The sequence below is a fragment of the Gouania willdenowi genome, chromosome 6 (assembly GCF_900634775.1).
Source record: "Gouania willdenowi chromosome 6, fGouWil2.1, whole genome shotgun sequence".
NCBI lineage: Eukaryota > Metazoa > Chordata > Actinopteri > Blenniiformes > Gobiesocidae > Gouania > Gouania willdenowi.
In genome coordinates, this window is record NC_041049.1 from 35,968,872 (window position 1) to 35,993,670 (window position 24,799).

At 38.5% G+C, this 24,799-nt stretch overlaps 1 protein-coding gene across 4 annotated transcripts in view; it reads right to left on the reverse strand.

Annotated features, from left to right (window-relative positions):
- pik3c2g (phosphatidylinositol-4-phosphate 3-kinase catalytic subunit type 2 gamma) overlaps nt 1-24,799 on the reverse strand; it is a 179,211-nt gene that overhangs the window by 58,387 nt on the left and 96,025 nt on the right. For all 4 annotated transcript variants that reach the window (XM_028450119.1, XM_028450121.1, XM_028450122.1 and 1 more), the window contains 2 exons: nt 21,047-21,180; nt 14,270-14,458 (listed from right to left, as the gene is read on the reverse strand). In XM_028450119.1, coding sequence (XP_028305920.1) covers nt 14,270-14,458; nt 21,047-21,180 — 323 coding nt within the window. The remainder of the gene's footprint in view (nt 1-14,269; nt 14,459-21,046; nt 21,181-24,799) is intronic.

Below are 24,799 nucleotides of genomic sequence, written 5' to 3' on the forward strand. Positions count from 1 at the left end.
ATGACACCGGTCGAAAACACAAGGCATGATGGGAAATGTTTCAAAGCAGTCATGACCAAGCTTGGGCACATGTCCTTTGTGTGAAATTTGAAGCTGATCGAAGTTTGTGTGTCAGAGTTATGGAGATTTGGAATTTTTTGCGTGCTAACGAAAATTAGCATTGCATTTTTGTGGCGGCGCCACGACCAAACCGTGACAGATACGAAAATTCTTTTGATAACTTTTCATCTTCAATGGGTCCTATGTGGTGTTGCCAAGTTTTAAGCGAATTGGATGAATCCCCTCAGACTATATAGCGCAGATGCGTTTCGAGGGCGAAACGCCATTTTTGACCTTTGACCCAAGATGGCTGACTTCCTGTTTGGTTTTGGGCGGGGTCACAATGTAACTTTTTGCTCATTCTGGGGCGAAGACTACATGTGGCGATTTTCGTGCAAATCGGTCAGACCTGGCGGTCGTGTGGTTCCATCGTTTGTTTTGGCGGCATCGTTTGTTTTGGCATCAGCACGCTATAATAGGAAAATGCTTATAACGCTTCAATGCAAAGTTCAAACTGCTTCATATTTGATACACACGATGATTGTCCATCCATGAACAATGCTCGATGACCAAATTACCCATCATGGCCAGTGGGAGGGGTCTATAATGACACATGAAAATCCCTCGCCATAACTACGCCATTATACGAAAACGCTTATAACTCTAGAGTGCAAAGTTCAAACTGCTTCATATTTGATACACACGATCACTGTCCACAGCTAAACAACAAACGATAACCAATTCACCCACAATGCCTTGCGTTCTCAGAGGGCGCCGCTTCTGTGGTCGTCCTACACGAGCAGCTGTAGCGGACAGACGATATGTCGTGTTGACTTCAAAACACTGTAGGATGAATCTTATTAGATGGAAGCACATTGCTATGGCAAATAGAGCAGGCTGTGAAAAGTGGGAGGGGCCTATCATGACACAGGAAAATCCCTCGCCATAACTACGCCGTTATACGAAAACGCTTATAACTCTAGAGTGCAAAGTTCAAACTGCTTCATATTTGATACACACGATCACTGTCCAGAGCTAAACAACAAACGATAACCGATTTACCCACAATGCCTTGCGTTCTCAGAGGGCGCCGCTTCTGTGGTCGTCCTACACGAGCAGCTGTAGCGGACAGACGATATGTCGTGTTGACTTAAAAACACTGTAGGATGAACCTACACAGAGGGGAGCAAATTCCTATTGAAGAAACAACAGACTGTGGTCAGTGGGAGGGGCCTAAAATGTCACTGGAAAATTCTTCGCCATCAACACGCTGTAATAGGAAAATGCTTATAACGCTTCAATGCAAAGTTCAAACTGCTTCATATTTGATACACACGATGATTGTCCATCCATAAACAACGCTCGATGACCAAATTACCCATCATGGCAAGTGGGAGGGGCCTATAATCACACAGGAAAATCCTTCGCCATAACTACGCCGTTATACGAAAACACTTGCAACTCCAGAATGCAAAGTTCAAAGTGCTTCATATTTGATACACATGATGACCGTACAGCCCCAAACAACAAACGATAACCAAAAACACCCACAATGCCTTGCACTCTCAGAGGGCGCCGCTTCTTGGGCCGTCCTACGCCAGCAGCTCTAGCGGCAAGACGACATGTCGTGTTGACTTCAAAACACTGTAGGATGAATCTTATTAGATGGAAGCACATTGCTATGGCAAATAGAGCAGGCTGTGAAAAGTGGGAGGGGCCTATCATGACACAGGAAAATCCTTCGCCATAACTACGCCGTTATACGAAAACGCTTACAACTCCAGAATGCAAAGTTCAAAGTGCTTCATATTTCATACACATGATGAACGTACAGCCCCAAACAACAAACGATAACCAAAAACACCCACAATGCCTTGCGCTCTCAGAGGGCGCCGCTTCTTGGGCCGTCCTACGAAAACTCTTCCCAAATCCCCAACAGTGGTATACGTGACCGTGGGTTACCGCCCCCGGCCGCTTCATCGGACCCTATGACGCTGCTTGCGGCTTTAATTATTATTATTATTATTAGTAGTAGTAGTAGTAGACGTGCCATCAGGGTAGGCAAGATAGGCGGTGCCTACCCAAGGATGAATTGATATTTTGATTATTGGTTTTAATTATGATATAAATATAAATTATTTACTTTTCCATTTCCAATAGCCTACAGTACCTATAAGTTTGAAAGTGTCAGCATTTTATGCTTTTCAGGATGACAGCACTAGAGACAATAAAGAAACTTTTTTTTGAGGAAAAACGGCTTTTTAAAGATGGGAGACCAACACCTGAGCTACCAGACCTTCAGCAAAGGTAAGATCAGAAAATTGTTCATACTTTCCACAGTGAATGGTACAAAAGGAAGGATTGGCTTTGTGGATGCTCCTTACTGAGGATGTTGAGTTGTTGTTGTTGTCTTTTTCTCCGTGTTTCTGTGTTTCCAACACAAATAACGGATGTGCTGCCGTGTCATGAGATATATCTTGTTGGGAGAGTATGGAGGCTATATTAAATAATTATTTATGTTTTTTATTGGTGTATCACGATGTTCATTTTGTTAGAAGGCTAAATGCTTGTTCATGTGGATCTTGTTGGGTTTTTCTTTCTTATTATGAATTTTTTATTTTGATAAGCGCATTGAGATGACTTTTTTGTAAATTGCTTTATACAAATAAAGTTGAATTGAATTGAATCAATTTGCAACATGCCTACCCAACCCTAGTGGTCACAGCACGTCACTGGTAGTAGTAGTAGTAGTAGTATTATCTATCCTACTTTATTTTCTACTACTGTAATGTGTATGTATCTGATCCCTATTTTTAGCAGTCTTGTACTTAAGAATAAACACTTATTTATTATTTATTCTTTCTTTAGTCTTTGTTAACGTTTTTATTCTTTTATTTTTGTTTCTGTGGCTGTAACAAAAGCAATTTCCCCCTGGGGTTAATAAAGGAATTCTGATTCTGATTCTCAAGTTTAAGGAAGAACATCATATCTGTAATCCACTGTGATACACAGGGAGGGTTAGAGGATTTCCACTGAAGGAGGAGGCAACGTTTGACAATCAAAGAGGTAAAATTTATAATTTCTTTTTGGGACAAATTTAGTTGTTTTGGCTTACCAGGAGTGCCAAAGATGGAAATAAATGGGCAGGGTTGTAAATCAATCCCCATTACGGTGGACATTATATGAAAATAACTGGACCAATAGTTATGCAGGCGAGGGCAAAAGAAAAACATACGACTCATATGACACTGTGAATTTGAGCAATGATCACATTTATCGTTTACTTCCGGAAAGATTTTAGACAACCTTCATTTGAAAAAATGAACCCTGTCTATCACCAGCCGTCTATGCCAGTCGTGCACAAGATGAGACCGTACCTGACCTACTCACCACCCCATATCCCACTTATCTTCATCAATTTGAAGACCCATTTCCTCCTCCCATGCATCCCTTGTTTTGGAGTTGGAGTGATCCTCGAGGTCCAGCATGTGGCAATATATTACTGAGATAACCTCTCTACTTGGCATCTTAAATGCGAGTAAATCTTCCCATAACTGATGAGGGGGTACAGTGGGAAAGGCAAGGAAAGGTTTGGAGATAAAATGTCTGACTTGGAAGTACCTAAACAGATGGTTTGCGGGCAAATAATATAGTGAGGACAAATTGGCAAAGTTATTGAAAGTACTATCTGAATACAATGTATTCAGATAGTACAATGTACAAAGGAAACAATGTATACCTTTGTAACGCCATGCTGAGAAAGCGGAATCCATATGTGAGGGGAAAAACAGGTGATCACTACACAATGAGCCCAAAGGAGATGCCACAAGAAACTTGAAATATTTCCTACATTAGAACAAAATTGATTTTCCAATTTGCACCAAAAATAAATGAGGACAATCAATCCAAAAACATATTTTATGAATATGTGTTGCCTAATAATAAAATTCAAAGTTTGGTACGGCAAGTCCACCACTAAACTTGCATCTTTGCAATAACGGTCTCCGGACCCTCGGGGACCTCACACCCCAAATAAAAGAACCAAACATTTTATTCAAAGTGTCAAAGAAATTTTTAGGTAAAAATAAAGGGACTGATTGGAACAGATAGAGAAACTTTGGTAGGATATTCATTTTAAGAACATTCCAATCAAGGTAAGAGGCAGATTATTATTACTTAGCTATAAGTGAAGTAAAATTTTCCGAAAAAAGATCCCAAGATACTTGAAACTAGAGAGAGTGATCTTAAAAGGCAAGTCAACTTGTTGGAGTAGTGAACCAGCTACGTTAATGGGGAAACATTCACATTTAGCTTGTATCCCAAAAATGAGCTAAACTTATCCAAAACCGAAAAGACACCTGGAAGACAGGATACAGGATCTATTACTTACATCAACAAATCATTAGCGTACAAAGATAAACGGTATTCAACACCACTGCGAATAACACTTCTTGGTGAACTGGAGAACTTTAATGAGATAGCCAATGGTTCAATCGCTAACTCAAAGACCGATGGAGGACGGACCTGGCATGTCTCGCGGTCCAGAGCAAAATGGTCAGAGTGGACATTGTTTGTATGAACACTGGCTTGTGGTGAAGTGTATACATAACTAATACATTTATGTCCAAATCCAAATTTCTCCAGTACTGCAAACAGGTATCCCCACCCGACCCTATCAAACACCTTTTCAGCGTCCATTGAGATGACAATCGCAGGTAAACTGTCTGAGTGATTGGAGTAAATTATTACAAAAAAAGTGCGGGTCTTAAAAAACATATGGCGTCCCTTAATAAATCCTGTTTGCGTCTCAGAGATAAAATTGGGCAAGACATTCTTTAAGCAAGTGGCAACAGTTTTAGCCAAAATCTTCACATCAGCATTGAGTAAGGAGAGGGGTCTGTAAGAGTTACACAATGTGGGGTCTTTCTCACTTTTTAAGAGAAGAATAATTGAGGCTTGGGACAAAGTGGGTGATAACAAGTCCTTCTCCAAAGATTCATTAAACATTGACAAATGTAAAGGTGACAGTTTATCAATAAATTTCTTAAAGAACTCAATCGGGAATTCGTCAGGACCTGGGGCCTTATTAGACTGCATTGCTTTGATTGAAGATTTTAATTATTCAAGAAAAAGAAGAGTATCCAAATATTTTACTTGGTCAGGTTTAGTAGTTGGGATCTGAAGATTAGCCAGAAATTCATTCATTTCAGTAGTGTCAGTGGGAAACTGATGAATAAAAATATTTAAATGTTTTATTAATCTCAACAGGATCCGTAACAATAACATTGGAGTAATTTTTAATTGACGTTTTAACTAATGTGCCAGCAGTCGGTTGGCTTCATCACCATGTTCATAATAATTACGTCGAGTTTGAAAAAACATGCGCTCATCACTTCTGGTAGAGATGAGATCAAACTCTGTTTTAAGGCGCACTCTTGATCAAGGTCAACAATAGCAGATGTTAATTCTGTGAGTCTGGCATTGTGATTCTTGTTGGAGTGGGAGGAGAATGAAATAGTCTGCCCTCTAAGATAAGCCTTTAGTGACTAGATACAAAGGAGCATGATAGGATATTAAAGTATTTGAGTAATCAGAGAAAACAACACACAAGTTGAGTCTATTGTCGACAAAAAATGGTCTATTCTTGAATATGACTGATGCACAGGGGGAAAAAAGGGAAACTTCTTCACCAAGGGATTACGGGATCTCCGAGGGTCAACCAGACCACTTTGGGTCATGAAGTGAGAAAAAGATTTAGCCATGGCTAACAGGGGTGTAGAACTGGGACGAGAGCGATCCAGTGCAGGGTCAAACACACAATTCAGTTCATCCCCAAAAATCAAACAAGTGTTTAAATGAAAAACATTACCAAGTAATCGGTCAGAAAAATTGACATCATCAAAGTTTGGAGCATAAACAATAACTAACACCACTTTTGTTTGCATAAGTTTGCCTGCTACTAATATATCTACCATCCTGATCAGCAATAATCTCATTAGATTGAAATTGAATCGTTTTATTAAACATATTTTCAACACCTCTAGCTTTAGAATTGAAATGAGAGTGGTAGGTCTGACCTATCCAGGGAGACCGGAGCCTATAAGGATTTTTGAGTCTATGATGGGTCTCCTGTAAAAAAAATTACGTCAGAATTAAGCCGTTTTAAATGACTAAAAACCCTTGCCTTTTTTGTTGGACTGCCCATGCCACGTACATTCCAACTAAGAAGACGAATTGGCTTGCCCATGTCAGGAGTGCTGGGATTTAAGTTAGCAGAAGACATTTATGTGTGAATGAATAGGAAAAAAAAAATCTCTAAAGTTAACTGAAAAGAGCAAGGAACCCCCCCACACACATGTACCATACAATGGTACCTCCAGAAGGGAGAGTACAGTATAAACAAAAACAAACAAACAAACAAACAAACAAAACAACCAGCTTGAATGCCTCCCTGAGGAGAGCAGCGACGGTAGTGGTATAATGAATTAATGACTTTTTATTTATTTTCCAAGATTTAAAAAATTAAAAAAACATATTTTACAAAGTCAATTTTGATTTAATCATTTTTTATTTCATAATGTCGTTTTTCAGCAGAATGACGATCTGGCAATCAAGGCTTGTAGGTTGGACCTCTGCTTCATACTTTAAGATTGATTAGTTTTCCTTGACACCGGTCATGGCCGTTGTTTGACCGACACAGTGGTAGAAACGAGGTGTAGGAACACATTAAAATGGGAAGTAATATAATAATAATAATAATAATAATAATAATAATAATAATAAAATAAAGCAAGAAAAGTGCAGAGATGTGTCTTGCTTGAATGTATTAATTTGGACTGAGGAAGCAAGTGAATGTGCGTGGCCGATGTGCGTGTGTCTTAAGTCCTGAGTCCAGTCTGACATGGTGACCGGGACAGGTAGCGAGATTTATGTTTACAGTGCAGGTAGTTAATAAAGTACAGCTATCCAACACCAATGCAGCCTGGTGTTTCTTTTATGAGGTCTCTGGGATTTAACACCGGAGGAGAAGCTGCATGTTGTCTCCCCAACCACAGTTAGGAGATGAAAATAGGAAAGGTTTTAACAAAAGAATTACAACATCCACTCGGCCCGTGAATGAATCTGCTTTTGGCTTGCAGTTTTTTTGGCATCCAAAGGTTTTCAACCACAGAAGAATGTCTGTTATAACAAAAAACTACAGATCGTTTACATAAACCAAATGGTTACTATGAAAGTTAAGGGTACATTGATTACTAGAAATGTCATCAAAACATTTCTAAAGCCAAAATCTATCTTGAAATAAGGCAATTTACTACAAAAACATATGAGATATCATTGAGGAGTCAGCAGTCATTTGACCTGACGTCATCCCACTAAAAAGAGTGGGCGGAACACGGACCGTCAGTGTCAAAAATGATCGCCAAAGGGCTACCCTGTGCGTTGAACACTGACGTCAAGGGGTCCTGATTGATCGACAATATGGGATGAGATTGTGTTGCTCAAACGTGTGATGTACTTGTGGCGCTCAGGCTTCTCAGAATTAGTTCTCTACGCTTGAATTGATCCTGCAAGTGCTGCTGCTCATGTCTGTGTAAAGGATCAGCCAATTGCTTAACTGGTTCTACCTTATGTACTTTGATTGACGACCAAGTCATTCTGCTGAAAAACAACCTTATGAAATAAAAAGGCAATTGTGGAAAAGGAAATTATAAAATAAAAATTGACTTTGTAAAAAACATTCTTTTTATTTTATAAAATCTTGGAAAATAAATAGTAATTATTTTAAAAAGTATTACATTGTTAAAATAATCATTATGAAAACATTTAATTATAATAAAATTATTATAATTAGATATTAAAGAATACAACAAATTTCATAATAATATTACCTTATTTTACAATATAATGGCCATATTGCATATTTGTCTGTTATTTATCCAAATGGTATTTATTTCAAAATGTTTTTATTTACTTAATTATGAATCTTTTGAGCTTCTATAAGTTCAAACTTTTTTCCATTGAGGAGGACAAATGTTTTACAAAATAAGGCTTCTCCTAAAAACTCCGAATGTGAAACTTTTAATTTTTACAAAGTCACTGTAAAATATTAGGCAACAAAAGTTCCTAAATTGAGAACGTTCAGGAGTGGAACGAGTGTGGTATCTGTTAAAATGATGTTCCCTCAGCGTACACTTGGTTTTAGTGTGATTTAGTGTTTATTTTGAATTTGAAAACAAACAAGTTTGCACAACAAGTTTAAATCTGTAGCTGTGTCTACATCTTTGAAATGTTGTGGCAGTTTTTTTGTTGTGATATAACACAAATGTAGAACAATTATGGCTCTATTTTTTCTGATATAACAGATATAGTACAGTTGCACTTTAGTAGTTTTTGCCTGTCTTCCCAGTGCAGTATGTTTAAAATGTGTTTCTGAAAGCAGTGCTTTGAGTTAGAGAAAGTAAGATTTTGTATTTTGTGTCGTAATTTAACTTTGTTGTATTATGATAATCGGGACCTCCTGATTGTATCAGTATTAAGGGTATACTGGGAACTCATGAAATGAGTCAATCACATTTAACCTGCAATTAACCAAGTCCCCGTCCTACTTGCAACATTTTGATATTGTAAAATCTTGTCGCACAATATATCATCCCGCTCTTGGTAATTACAACTATGTACATGACATTTCTTTCATTTATATCGGGAGAGTAAGGAGGCCAGTCTAACGTGATGTTCCCATTCATGTGTGAATGGATGAATGATCTGATTTTTTGAAGCGCTTTGGGATTACATCGATGGTTTAAAAGCACTATATGAATCAAATCCAATGACCATGTTATTTGTGGTCAGAGAGTTCTGTGTGGACGAGTGTTATCATGTATGAAGATCACATGATCATGTTGCCAGATGCTTGTGGCACTTGTGGCATCTTCACTTTCGACAAACTTTTTTTTTGGGATGGATGGATGTGGTTTCACTTGAGAACATCCATCCATCCATCCATTTTCAGACGCACTTATTCCTGTTTGTCAGGGTCGCGGGGGCCTGCGGGTCATGCGATCTACACTGACACGTAGGGTTGGGTATCGATTGGGTTTTATCCAATATACTATAGCACTTTAAATAAAAAAAAATAGAGAAAGGAGCACATTAGGGCTATGTGTAATGCACTATAACACTTTAAATATATATATATACTTTTATTATTTATATTATTATTATTATTATTGTTGTTGTTGTTGTTGTTGTTGTTGTTGTTGTTGTTGCTGTTGTTATTATTATTATTTTTTTTTTAAGGCAATTCAGGGATATTTGCAATGCACAGTGGCACTTTAAATACATTATTATGATAATGAAACTCAATAATGTACATTTATTGTTGCACTCCTGTGACTGACCAACTTTGAGTATATGGACGTGAACTGCTTTTCTTTCTCCTGTCCTTTTCTTCGCCCTACAGCATCCTGTCTATTATCTTGAGAGTGTAGTTGTTCTGGTCCGAGTGTTCCATTTACATGAAAAGTTACTGTATTTTATGATCCCTATGTTCTTTGTCCTGTATTTAATCCTTTTGTATATTGTTTTGTGTCTCGCCATGTCTCATTGTTAAGTGTGACATTTTATTACTTCAGCCTGTCTAGGGACAACAGATGGAAATTAACTGTTGGCTATAATTTATGGAAATAGATATTAGATATTCAAAACAATATTGTATTCAATTATATAATACTGGAGATAATATTGTTATGATTGTATGTCAATAATAATTAATAGCCTTTGTAAAAAAAAAAAAAAACAACTCTATAAAAAACTCTTTTAAAGCTATAGGGAGCCATTGCAAAAGAGTCAAAGAGCCACGTGTGGCTTCTGAGCCGCAGGTTGCAGTAAACCCCTGAGCTAGCCAATTTGTTGCAATCCTGTGTAAATGCAAAACTGTGTCTTTTAAATATGGTGCTAAAGCTTAAGTTCAACATTTTGTCTCCAAACAATACTTGTTATGGGCTTACAGACATAGCCTATATTTTGTTGTCACACGTTGAATGGCAACTGTGTTTGCTAGCTTGCCATTTGCTGGCATTAAATTACTAGACTGACACGAAGAGGTAAGGCTGCTGTCATCATCTGTGATGATGTGTGCCACACTGGCACCGCTGGCACTCACTTCAATTTGTCCGAGGTCGACACTGGCTGCTGCTGCTGCTGACGTGCTGAGGTCCGGGTCACGTAGGTTATCAAACACGGTGCATTGTTCAGCTTTTAAGTAAACTTCATGTGGTCTTTTATCCTCTCGCTATCAGTTATGAGCAACAGGTGTGCTGAATCTTATGAGAGGGGGGTTGTGGCTGTGTGAGGTTTCGGAGGAGTATTTCAAAAGTCTTTGTTCATCTTCCGGTCGCAGTAAACAATGTTTTTTAAACATATATAAAACGCTATTTATTCCAGGATTATTACTTACCTGCCTAATGTGTGTATTGTTGTACACAAACATGAAAACATTTGTTTCAAAATGTGCACTGCAATATAAACATATGCAACATGCAAACAAAGTATAAAAGTGTATCGAGCTGTAGACATTAAACATAACGTCATGTCTGCGCTCCACTGGCAGCCTCTGCACCTTGTTGGTCATTGTTTACTGTTAATAAAACACACACGCACACACAAACACAATGAAGGTACATAGACAAAGCAGAGTAGCAATAATAACACAAAACCAAGGGCGAAGTGTACTATTAAGTGTAGGGAATCAAATCCTCCAAGTTGAACTCTGACCAAGAGACACTAGTCTCACCATTCAACGGAGTGAATGGGTACCTTCTCCCACCTCCTGTTCGAGGTGGAGAATCCACCTCCAAGGAACAGGAGAATCCAAGAAGAGTTTGCTCCTGTTTTCACCTCTCTTTTACATTACAATCAAAAGGAAACGATCAGTCAATGTTTAAATGCTAAGTTTTCAAACTCTGGGCTCCGACACTCTGTGGATTTGTCACCTCCAGAGGTCCCACAGAATGTTGAATAACACCAGCTTTCTGTTTCCTGCTCAAATGACAACAAAGAAACTGTACTATGTTTGAAAAGTCACAAAATAAATCATTATTAGAATGGTTCCTGCAGAAATTGAAATTGCAAATATTGTCTCGTTTGCCACTCTTTTTCAGGTAATTCAATAACCAACAGAATGCTATTTTAAAATGTTTCATCATTTAAAAGGTGCTTGAAATACCAGGAAACATCACAAAGGTTAGTTTAAGGTATTCACAGTTAACTATAAAGTAAAGAAAAAGCATAACATGAATTTTGACATTCCAGTTTATGAAGTACTAACTATGCTATTTTTCAGCAGTGTCTGAAATCAAACTGTCTCATATTACATGATATTTTAGGATATGATGTTGAAAGAATGATTTGAATTACACTCAATTAATCATTTAAGTGTTATGTTTAGAGCCTTCTGTATATTTGTCATCACATACTACATATGCACCCAAAGACACGCCTACTACAGCTGTAAGCCGACACACTGGGTCTGACTAGCCAATCACCGACCACCAAAACACCTCCACCAAAAGGCGTCTCTCAGGTTTTATTTAAAAAGACGCGCTGCTCACAAAACTTCAGTTTTGGACGCGGGCGTTCATGCTCAAACGCGTTCCCTCATGTTTCCAGTCCTTCATTTCATTTTTATTTTATTTGTAAGTGAAACTGTTAGATTTTTAAGAAACAACCACCAGAGGTTTGGACGAACCGACCTCCCTTCTCAACCGCGGATCAAAATCGTGGTCCCCCTGCTCCTAGTCTGAAACCGGCTGTAATCAACCCAGAAGGGGTTGTGGATCGGTCGGAGGACTGTTTAAACTCAACGGCAGCACGGCAGCACGCCAGCGCAGCTCCTGCCACACAAACTTTGTTCCTGCAAACCCAGAATGCCTCCAGGTCCAACCCGGACCGCATCTCAAGGTATGGATCAGCGAACAATGGACCAGCATAATTGACTCACCTAAACCGCAATACATCCTCATACAAAGCACCCATTCCTACAAACACACAATACCCCAATATGTTTCACACATCCATCATGTCATATATGTTTGTCCGTTCTACCCTGTCTGTCTTTCCCTCTTTGTTTTTATGAGCTCACTTTATGATTGTATTTACAACATTTAGTCTAGATTAGTTTAGAATAGTGATTCACATTACTATATATATAATCCTCACTTTTATTAGCTTAGAAATGCATTTCATCATGATTTAATCACCACATTGTTCTTGTTTCTTATTGAACTATGTAATATATATATATATATATATATATATATATATATATATATATATATATATAAATATATAAATAAAAGTTTAAACTAATCGTTGATTCCTCTGATTTATTAAAGCTATGTATTTTATGTGTAGATGTGCAGTATGAATCTACTTCCCTGGTTCAATACTTTCTTTAGTCTAAAGAAAAACTGGCACGAATGCCAGGTGGCACCCTGGCATTCGTTGAAGTAATATGAATAATCATAATCAATATTCTCATTCATAACCATTATTAATAAACCTTATCCTCCTACATAGGAAAACCAGGCACTTGCCTGGAGCCCCGATGTCCCTTGGGGCCCCATAAAAGGCCCCTGATCGTTGTATGTTTGGTTATTTATATTGTTTTATTTACATAATCCCTTAAAAAATAGCATCAGAGTGCCAAAATCTATCAAAATCTCATGAATTGATAGAGTCTAGCTGATTCCCCACCCTCCTCAGTCGTCACTACATGGACTATTCCATGATGCGCGGCACTCCTTATTGCTCTGCGTGATTTGAGTGGTGTCCATCGTGGGAAGAGAAATATAGTATCAACAATGAAGTTGTAAAAGTGACAGCCAAAAAAAAAGGAGGGAAAAGAAACATGTTTATATCAAAACTCCTGAAGGTATCTTTATTTCTAACTGTTGCCTCGGTGGAATTAGGTGCTGATATCAAACCAGAGCTAAGCAGCCTTCCTGCTCTGCTCCTTCCACTGATGTTACTACAGCCTCTGACAGTGGTGCTGCAGCCACAGGGACTGTAACGTCAGGTTACATTGCCTTCATCATTCCTTCAGGAGAGGTTGATGAGATAACTGACAATTATTCTATCGATACAGTATTAAAAGTACAAGGAATCTGAGGAAGGAAGACAAACACACACAGACAAAATACAGTATATCAAAACAAGATCGGAGGGTGGGAATTGACTCAAAAGTAAAAAAAAAACACACAAATAAGTGAAAAACAGAAGCGCACAAAGAATATGACAAAAAGCCCATAGGATAGAATAAGACAAAACTGAGAGAGTGAAGATTGAGATGAACAAACATGACACGTGAAAACAAGCAGAGATGAAGAAAAAAATAGATAGATCTGAACACAAGCACAATACAGAAGAGACTGAAGCAGAAGACAGAAGACAAAAGAACAGAGAATATTAACTCTAGACTGAGGAGCACCCAAATGACTGTTTGCCAGGAGCCCCCAAATGGCTAAATTTGCCACTGCAGAAAACATACACCTTTTATCTGTGATCAGACTCCATTTGATGGTGCTTCACGTGTGCAGCAGCCATGAAAAGAAATAATAAAACACTGGCACTTTGTTCTCTTTTTGACTCAATTAGTCAACTTTAGTATCACTCCGCAAAAAGAAAGAAACAATACAGTGTTGACTGGAAAAGGCTATGACCGGGGGTAAGGTTTGGAGTGAACCAATCACAGCCCTTATGGACCAGGTCACCTCAACGTGCAGTCAGAATTTTTGGGAGGTGCACATAAGATTACGGCGTGCGGGTCTACATTGATGTAGAGAGCTACGTGTAGCTATGCCCTCGACAAGCACAGTATCCTATATCAGGCTTAATGGTTAAGAAGTGGCTTGCAACCAAAGTTTCACCGATTCAAATCCAACATGGGCCATGTGGGAACACATTTGTGCTTATTGCAGTTTTAATGCCTCATATTACACTTGAAATCACAGATACTAAACCATAGCTTTAGAATACAGTGTCTACACTGAACATATATTCTTCTCAAAAACCTTAAAAGAATCTACATACTTATTGAAGTGGTTGCTTTTCCATAGCTTCTTACAACTTCTATAGATTATTGTGTAGTTTTATATATAACACAGTTGGCATCAAAAAAGTTCACCCCATAGACGAATGTGATAATGTTAGTGTCAATAATGGGCAGACTCACCTGTGGCCCAGCAAGAAGAGGGCTTCCTCAGGCAGGTATATGAGCCAGTTGTTGACCACAGTGTAGATTTCTGTCAGGTCCTCTGGATGCCATCGTGGGGCTCCACCAAGCAGCAGGTGGAGGAAAGTGCTTCCTTTGTCAGCGCAATAACGTTTACTCCAGAGGAAAGTCTTCTCGTTGCTTGTTAGACTGATGAATGGAAGAAATGTTTAGGAATTAGTTTTCATGTGACAATGGTCATGTTTACATGCTAATGCAAATGTAATTCATGGGGAGTGGTGGCCTAGTGGTTAAGGACGCTGGGCTTGTAATCGGAGGGTTGCCGGGTCAAGCCTCACCTGGGCCGTCACTGTGGGATGTTGAGCAAGTCCCTTAACCCCGAACTGCTCCCCAGGCGCCGCAAAATGGCTGCCCACTGCTCCTCAGGGATGGGTTAAATGCAGAGGATGAATTCCATTAATGTACTAACATTACATGGCCAATTAAAGGCGAAAGCCCCGATCTAATCTTAACATTTGGTGTCCCACTTCTCTAGATAATCTCGAGCAATTTTGAACCCCGTCAGTGAAACGCCCTCAGAGTAATGCATTAAAATACAACGTGAGCAAAAATAGATATTTTGCAATTTTCAGTTTTCAATTCAAGATTCTGGACTTCCTGTGTATTTTTTGGCATGGTCTTAATAATATTTTTTACTTGTCTTGTCATGGTCTTCTTCTGTGTCAATTTTCATGATTCTACGATGAATTATTTTTTTGGTAATTCCTATCTCGTAATGCTTTTTTGGTATACTTGGGTCTGCGTCACATTTTTACATTTTTAAAATAAAAAATTATTAGAGAAGTGCATGAGTGAACTTTGTTTGAATTTTTGAGATTTTACATAATGGTTTAGTGGGTGAAAAGTAGGTGAGTTGGTTTTGACCCTGAGAAAGAAAGAAAGAAAGAAAGAAAGAAAGAAAGAAAGAAAGAAAGAAAGAAAGAAAGAAAGAAAGAACTGTACATTTTTTCGGAAAAGCGTGGGGGCATGCCTACGACATAACAGAGCCTATGCAAACATTGCGTTTGCCCCTTCTCTCACTACAAGAGCAAGAGGCCCTTTGCCAGCTTGTGGCACTCAGGCCTAATTACCCATCATGCCTTGCGTTCTCAGAGGGCGTTGCTTTTAGTGGTGTCCGATGCTAACAGCTCTAGCAGAAAGACAATGTGTCGTGTTGACTTCAAAATAGTGTTGGATGGATCTTATGGGAGCAGGTTGCTGATGGAGGAAGAACAGGCTGTGATCAGTGGGTGGGGCCTATCATGTCCCCAGAAAATCCTTCGCCATCACATTCTAAATGCTATATCTTGGCTATTTTTCAATGGATTCACATCAAATTCACTGAGAGTGTGAGGTGTATTGACTACTAAATATGATATTCATTTTATGCAATATTCCTTTTCATTTAAAGCTGAGTATTGCCTTCGTCATGCTGCTGAACTGGTTTCACAATCCAAATTCAGTCACCCTTTGAAGACCTGCTGTTTGCATGTGACCCTTGAAAGCACCCTGTTCACATGCCTGCTCTTCCTCCAATTCCAGCTTCATGTCATAAACGACTCTAACTCCGGCCTTTGTTCATTGACATATTGGAGTCTTACCACCATAATGGACAATTGTTGGTTCTTTTCTTTGTGTCCCAGTGAAGGGTAATTTAGTTATCATGTGATGTCTGAAAACTTTGTGAGAGATATAGGCGCCTCTCTCCTGTTTTTGCTCCAGAGTACAATTTGGCCATCAGTGCTCTCACAGGAGTTCTGCCTCTCTCCTGTTTTTGCCTCAGAGCATGATTTGACCTCCTTGCTCTCAAAGGTCTCTGTCTCTGTCCTGTTTTTTGATCCTGTTTGTTTCAATAAACTTTGTATTATTTTGCAAGTCAGTTTTCAATGAAGACCTTTTTTCCACACTACACCTTTTTTACTATCCACATCATCACCTGGGGCGACACGACAAGTGATTTTTATCTGGTTTTCCCTTTCATACTGCATTTTTTTGACTGGCGCCTTTTTGCAGGCCATGACAGAAAAAATCCTATAACTCTCATATACAATGTTCAAACAGCCTCATATTTGATACACATGATGACTGTCCAGCCCTAAACAACAATCAATGTGAAAATTTCCCATCATGCTTTGCGTTCTTTGATGGTGCACGCCATAATAGAAAACTGCTATAACTCTCATATGCAAATTTCTCTTTTTTGATACAAATGGGTTTCCAACCCTGGCCACTCCTTCGGATCCTATGATGCCGCTCGAGGCTTTAATTTCACTATTGTTTCTTTAATCTCTATTTCTTTAATTGGTTCTACTGATGCAGAGGCTTCATCAGCATTCAGTTTGGCCAACTTAAAGAGTTTTAAAGAAATCTTTTTTTTTCTTCTTTTTTTGATTCTTGTAAATTACCTTTATATAGATGTTCATAATATTTAGCAAAAGCATCTGATATTGTTTTTGGGTTTCTTTCAACATCATTAGAAAAGGTTGTTTAATTTTAATTCTGTAATTGAAATGAAAATAACCTGCTGGCCTTGTTTCCCAGTTCATAGTATTTCCTATCAATAAACCTGAGGGCACCCTTGGCCTTATATGTTAATATTTCATCCAACTTGGTTTTATTTTCTTTAAGTTTATCTAGCACTTCTTGTTTCCCTTGCTGTTTATGTTCAAATTCTATTCTTATGATTTCAGTTTCCAATTTCACTTTTTTTTCAAGTCCATCTTTTTTAAACTTGCTCCTATTGACATTATTTTCCCCTTATTGAGGCTTTTCCTGCATCCCATAAGATGGAGGATGAGACCAGTCTATTCCTATTCAAAGTAAAGTATTCCAAGTATAGCTAATTTTATTTCTTCCCTGGTTTTAGCATCTGTTAGTAATGAGACATTAATTCTCCAATACTTCATACATGGCTCCAATCCCAAAATCATGTGCCATTGTAACTGGACTATGGTCTGAAATTGTTACTGAGCCAATCACACATATCTTACCCAGTATATGTCATTTTTTTTTTTTTTTTTAACTAAGAAGTGATTTAACCATGAGTAACTCCCATGCACTTGCGGCATTTGGGTGAAGATGACGTGATGCATCTATCAACCCTAGTTCCTTCAACATATATGATAGACTTTTAGACATCCTGGTTTGAGGTCTTGAGGATATTGGTAATTTGTTTAAGTTATTATTCAGTACACAATTCAAGTCCCCACCCATAATAAAAATACACTCCCTATTGTCTGCTACCAGATGTGCGAGCTTTTTGAAAAAATAAATGCAGTCTTCCTTAGGCGCATGAGCATTCAAAATTGTTATTTTAAGTCCAGCAATTGTCCCCATAACTATAACATAGCGGCCCTCTATTTCTTGACAGACCTTTTCACAATAAAAGTACACAGATTTACTAAACAGTATAACTCCTCCTCTTTTTGCATTTTTCACAAGAGCTATTTTAAATGTATTCTACCCATTCCCTTTTTAATTTTTGGTCTTCTATTTCTGTAAGGTGTGTCTCTTGAAAGGGGAGGTATGATGAAAAAATCACTTTATAACTGTTTTGCAACTGTGATATACATCTCTTTAGCCTCATTCAGAGGACCAAATTTGAAAAAGTTCTGTTTCTTCCCTCGCTTGTTATTCCACATTTTGTAAAAAGTCAGCTCCAAGTGGTCGAGTTGGGTTTTCCCCCGTACCTGAAACTCCTCCTCCTGACAATCTTCTCTCCTCCTCCTCCTCCTAGAATGTGAGCTCCTCCCTCTCTAACTATCTTACAGCTAAAACAAACACTGCAATTTAATATAGAATTTATATTATACTTAATTGCCATTAATGTAAATGCAAACTGCACTACTGGACGCCCAAATTGCACTACTTTTTCTGCTGCTTGTTTCTGCAATCTTTGCGATTGTGTCCGGAGTCACTGCTTGGAGCCACGGCCCCATTGTTTACACCAATAGCTGTTAGCACTCCATGCTAATGCTACACCAGCCTATGCAGCAAGACCCGACATCCTTTGTGAACTAAGGAAGAAACGACTGGGATGTCGCGCAGGGATGTCTCACACCGCTAACACCGGACTCGGTTGTGGAATAGGACGACTTCCAATTTTTACAGGATGACAGAGAGCGGTAAGCAGAAAGGAGGGGGTTTGTCTGGCCTGCAGTGAGCAGTGCGCTCTTTCAATTTTAATGCCCAAGTTAAGCAGCAGCTTCAGCACTTTAGGCAAAAAGCCTTCCACAAAACACATCACCTTGTTCACTCGTTTCTGGTATTTGGAATATACAAAGGTTATTTCTTCCTCTGCCTGTTTTGTAGGTCGTCACATACAGTATATTCGTGAGTTGCTTATCACATTTAAGCAGGTAACATAGCACCCGCTGCTGCCTTGCTTTCGCATCTTCCACTCCGCTCACTCTGCCTTCCAGCTCGCAAATCTTCTGCTGATGATCACCCAGTTGTTCTTCAATATCAGTCACTGCCTTTTCCAGGTGCTCAGGGGTCTGTGTAGTCTGTTTGTGCCCCTGGGTATTTTATTTGCAAAGTTTTGTCATTTATATTGACTTTTTATGTAATTTAGTTGCCAGAGTCATCTGGACATCCAAAAAAAGACTTCATAAAAAATATGACTAAGCTTAGATTTGAACCCGTAAGCCATTGTTCCCAAGCATGCTTCTTCACCCGCTGCACCACCATAACTTTTAAACTATGTGATTAATTCTACAACTATACATCCAGCTGTATTACAGTATGAATAATGTAATGTCGAGCCTTAACTGTGTATTAATTTAAATTGACATATCCCCCTTTACATTTGCCACAAGTTTGTATCTAGGGAATTTTATCAAAAGACGTCAGTAGGTGTTTTTAATGCAGAACAACCATACAGTGCCTTTCCCTAAATGCTCTGCATCCTCAATGTTATAAAGAAAACTATTGTATGCAAAAATACGTAAAGCAACACACAACATTTGTAACAATGTGAGCGGTATGTAGTATTACAAATGTGTGGTCAGAGAAGAGTGTCAAGGTAAATGAAAGTGTTTCTTGAGAAGTGGTGTTCAGGTGGGTGGAGCCAGGTAGAAACACAGGGTTTCTTAAACAAAACCTGCCAGCGAGCAGGTTCAGTTCACGGAGAATGTTACCATGATGACACACTCCTTGTAGAACTTACCTCGCTTTCAGGAATCTGATACTCAGAGTTTCCCTCATTTAAGCCCGAACATACTCAGAGTATGAACATAACCCACTTTCTGGAATACACCTCTGAGGGCTATTTCATAAAGGAGGGTTAACAAACTCTGAGTCTATCCATAAACTCTGGGTCAACATACCCCACGATGAGAAACTCTGGATTTCGGATTCCGTTACAGCTGGTATGAAGTGGGTTAATCAACCCCGAGTAAGTAAACCTTGGGTTACTTACTCGGGTTTGCACGCGCACAATAAAAAGCCATCATCAATGGATCAGAGCGATTGATGATGGAATAGAGTGATTTATTCACCCTAATGGGTGAAATAAGCCGGTGTTTGAGGAATACGAGCCTGTTCTAAAGGTGCGTTCAGTCTTCAGTGACAATAGTGGCTTAAATCACCCGTAATTAGTCACACTTTTTGGTCGCTTCATCACTTTATTGCTTCAGTGACATGATGAGCGGTGAATAATATGAATAAAATGTGTCTGAGGAGACGTGGCAGCAGCATTGGATGGCTGCATAGAGAGTCCCCTCTGTTACATTGGATATAAAGACAGTGACTGCCGCTTGATATCACATGGTTTATATTGATTTTTAATGTAATATTGTCGCCAGAGTAATCTCGACGTCCAAAAAATATGTCATAAAAAACACTGAAGTGGGACGCGAACCAGTTTAACAATAACAATAGCCTTAAAAGTGGATTAATTTAAATTGTCATCGCCTCCTTTACATTATCCACAGGTTTGTATTCAGGGAACTTTATTACAGACGTCAGTCGATGTTTTAATGCAGATCAACCTCTCAGTGTCTTTCACTTAATGCTCTGTATCCACAATGTTATAAAGAAAACTACTGTTTGCACAGAAAAAAAAAAAAAAAAAAACCTGAAGCAACACAACATAGTAATGATTTGAGCACGTCTGTGGTGTGTAATGTTACTAATGTGTTTCAGAGAAGAGTGTTAAGGTTCATTAATGTGTTTAGAAATGGTGTTCAGGTGGGCGGAGCCAGGTAGAAACCCAGGGTTTCTTCGATAAAACCTGCCAGCGACCAGGTTTAGTTCACGGACAATGTTGCCAGGGTAACATACTCAGAGAAGAACATTCCTCGCGTTTAAGAATGGGATACTCAGAGTTTCCCTCATTTGAGCCCGAACATACTCAGAGTTTGAACATAACCTGGTTTATGGAATACCCCTGTGATGTTCAAAGGTAACAGAATTAACTTGTTTTCATGTACCAGTATTCTGCAAGTTCTTAGAAAAGTAAAATAAATGGAATTTGCTGTTTTAATAACCCTGTTTTATTGATGAAGGGAAATTTGTTTTACTTTTTTACTTACAGTAATTAAGGGAGCAACTTCAATACTTTTACCAGAGTCATTTAGTATCTATACTTTTGCCACCTTTGTTTCAGTAACGAGTCTACTCACTTTCTAACTTAAAGACGCACTAAAGACATATTTTAAGAAGAGTGATAACATTTAATAGTCTTTTTAATTTTTAAATGACATGTATATGATTTGCACAACTTTCCATGTTACTCACAAGCAGAGACAAAGCTTGGCAGAAACCGCCATCATCTTCTTAATCAGCTCATCACAGGGCTGTGTAAAGATGACCGACCCAGGGAGTGCAATGGGCCTTCGATATTTCCACTTAAACTGATCTGTAAAGTCCAGCTGTAGAGCAGAGGGGAAGTAAAGTTGCAGATGTTTGCAACACAGACATTTCACACAAACACCACTGAAATAGTAAAATGACTATGTTTCACCTGCTGTCTTTTCAACAGGGCATTAAATAAACTACCTGTATATTTACCTATTACTGTGTGTAAATAACCCCAGGTACATTTTTGTGTGTAAACAAGGTTTAAAGTGTTTTATTTTGGTGCTTATCACTATGTTTTACAATCAGTTGTAGTTAACTTCCGGTTAAATGTTTGATGCTTTTCTTTTGGCTGCATCACTTCCTGTTTGCCGTTTGATGATTGAGGTAACTTGATGTTGATGGAAACACACGAAGTACAAGAAAACAACACGGAGCGGTTTTAAAAGTGTTTTATGTTGAGCTGCCCCCTTGAAGAGGCTACACTGTGTAAAATATGATGTGCAAATAAAGCACAAAACAGCTGCTCAAATATTAAAACAGCAATTTTTCAACCTTGACACAGTAATGTAAAGTAAGCTGTGGCATATTCCAAGTGCACATTCTGCTGTTGAAAATGCTTATGAAAATAAATAAGGAAAAACAAATTAACAGCATTTTTTTTTTAGCTACATGTAATTCAGGTTATTCTTTTACTCTAGTTTCGTACTGCCCTGGAACGCACTGCACATGCGCACTTCACCCACAGGCCATGCTGCTAGCTACTTGCTGTATACACATGTGGAAAGCATTGTGCCTCTCTCAGCTACTTCAACAGCCACGGACAGGTCTGGAATCAAAGTAATAGTTATGTGCAGAGTTCCAAATGATGAGTAGTTGATTAATATTTTATTGTCAGAGAGGGAGTGTTAAAACACAAATAACTGCAAGCGAGCTTGAAGAGCTGACGTGTTTTTTCCGTCGAAAGATTCTGGGGTGAGTTAGCACCTGAAGTTAGTGTTAAGTTGTATAATGTTTTTATAAAATTTTGAAGTTGTGTGTTATGTTGTTTTGCGTTGTTGTTGTATAATGAAGGTGTGACGTGTGAGCTGAAGATATGGCTGATGCTGAGGTTTTTTTCACACTTTTCGCTGTTGGCTGCACTGCGGCCTAGAAGCTAAGCTAAAAGCAAGATATTAATCATTTGTGCATGTTTGGTTTTTTTGGTTTTCAACATGATCAAACTTCATGCTGTTATTTAATTAACACATGGGACTATGGACCGGAAAAGTTGAAACTGAGCAATAATTTTCTGCACGCTCGTGTCGTGTGTAGGGTTTTTTGTTGAGAAACAATTTACTGACGACAGAGGGGGTGTTCCTACCACCATCAGATCGTCTCCACTGCTCAGAGGAATGTGGTCCTGGTCCCAGTAGCAGTAAGAAATCGAATCAAAGGAGCCAACTAAAGGTAGGCACACACTGCGATTTTTGGCCCATTTTGAGCAGATTTTCGACTCGTGTGGCTATTTTGTGGGGTCGTGCGAGTCTCTGCTAGATCGTGTGTTGTGCATTGTGTAGTGTACATGGGTCGCTCCTCGTGAGGGTATCGCACAGTTGAAGCAGTGCCACGGACCGGCTTACCATAAACGCTCACACTGCGCATGCGCAAACACCGTAGGACCGCTGTAAAATTGATGGACTCTACTGTCCACGTCTGTCCAGCCAGTTCCTTGTCCATCACATCGCCGTCTTTTCTTTTTTAAAGCACTTTTTGCTGAGATTAACGAGTGTCTCTCCACTTCCGGGTTTTTCTTCTTCGTCTGTTTTAATGGCAACGCTTCAGTGTTCTTCTTCTTCTTCTAATGTGTAGATTGCATTTCTGGAAAAAAGACCCCAACGTTTCGTGTATGAACGTACAGTGTGAGCAGTCAGACCGTTTCAGAGTGTCGGTTCGTACAGTGTGAGAATATGAATCGTGAGCTGCGCACATTTGGGCTCAGCGTCTGAGTCGCACAGTTTGAGCTGGAGCTGAGTGCAACGATTGAAAAAATCGCACAGTGTATCCCAGCCTTAAGGGGTTTCAGTTTTTATTTTGATACTTTTTCCTTTCCACGGAGTTCTCAGGTAATTTGCTTTAACCCTTGGGCCCAAGGTAACAAAAAGAAATACAGAAAACTGACACAAATGATGTCATAAATAAATTCAGGATTGAATAATTAACATTCCAAGCAGCTTGAAGTAAACTTTATTTATTTTATTCTGTTATTTTAACATTTTATAAGGATGAGAGTCTGAAAATAAAGGATATTTAGTTTGTTGAATTTGGGTACCAGAAGGGATACTTTTATTTTCATTATATATTGAGACAATTTGTGTTGCACATTATTTTATTTGCGTTAAGATTGGCTCAGAGATATATGAATATATCTTGTTTCATATAAGTTGAGATACAACACACAGGACGCAACATGATTGTTGAATAAATTTGTGTTACATTGTTTTTCAAACTAAGAAACAAATCTGTGTTTATGTAGGTGGAGGTCTTTTTTTTTTTTTTTTCTTACCCAGCATTGTTACTACTGCTGGAGTTTAGAACTGAATGAACCTGTGATTTATCGAACTGTAAGATCTCGATGTAGAAACAATATGTTTAGATATTATACGCCAAGGTCAACAGTATAGCTCACCCATTACTGGGGAACATAGGACAGGTTATATACACAATGCAAAACGTATCAGGCTAACGAGCTGCTGAAATCAGTGACTCCATAGCAGCGACTAATTTAAACTAAGCTGATCAGAAATGAATCAATAAACCTGTTCAGATTCAGTAAACCATTGATCCCTGAGAGGAAATATGGTGACATTAATGCTGTTCTCATACATCTTTATATGACATAAATAATTAAAAAGGAGAAGTCAGAATAATACATGACACTACAACTTATATCTACTGTTTTATTTATTTTTCACATACATTTTTGTTTAATTATGAGTTTTTTTATGTATTATTATTTATTTTGTTTCCTCACAGGAGTTAAAAACTAATATTTTCTTTAAAAAATGATAAATATTTCTAAAAAAACAGAATTTAAAAAATTTAAGTGGAAAAAAATAAAACAGAATTTGGAAAAAAATAACACTTTTATATTTTATAGGGCCCTACAGGTCCGCTGCGGTGCGTGTCTGTTCCTTCCCTGCTGTGATGGTTCGGTGCCCTACGCCAGATATACGCAGGGCTTCTATTTCTGGCGGACACCGGAGCACGACGCATCAATCAACACAGACCAAATGAAGCTAAGCAGGAAATTAAGCACATATTCCGCAATAACATATCTGGTTACTTTTCAAACTAAAACACTTCAGATTATATTTCAAGTAACTACAACACCAAAACGTCATAATGTGTAAAAACAAATCACATTCACTATATTGTTTACTCTCATACTGTAACTGCACTGTAAACTGCAGCAACTTTGATTTAGTTCATGTTTTACTGGTGCAGTTTTATCTCTTCTCTGTTGGCTGTTGAAAAAAAATGTGGCTATGACAAATCCAAAGAGTACAACCTTCTTGTACTCCTTCGTTAGGAACACTGACCTGTTTATTGTGGCGTTTATAACACTTAAATTTACCTGCATTCTCGCACGATTATATAAATATTGTGAGAACTGCTCTGTCTCGTGACATCACAGTCGTCCAACCAGAGTGC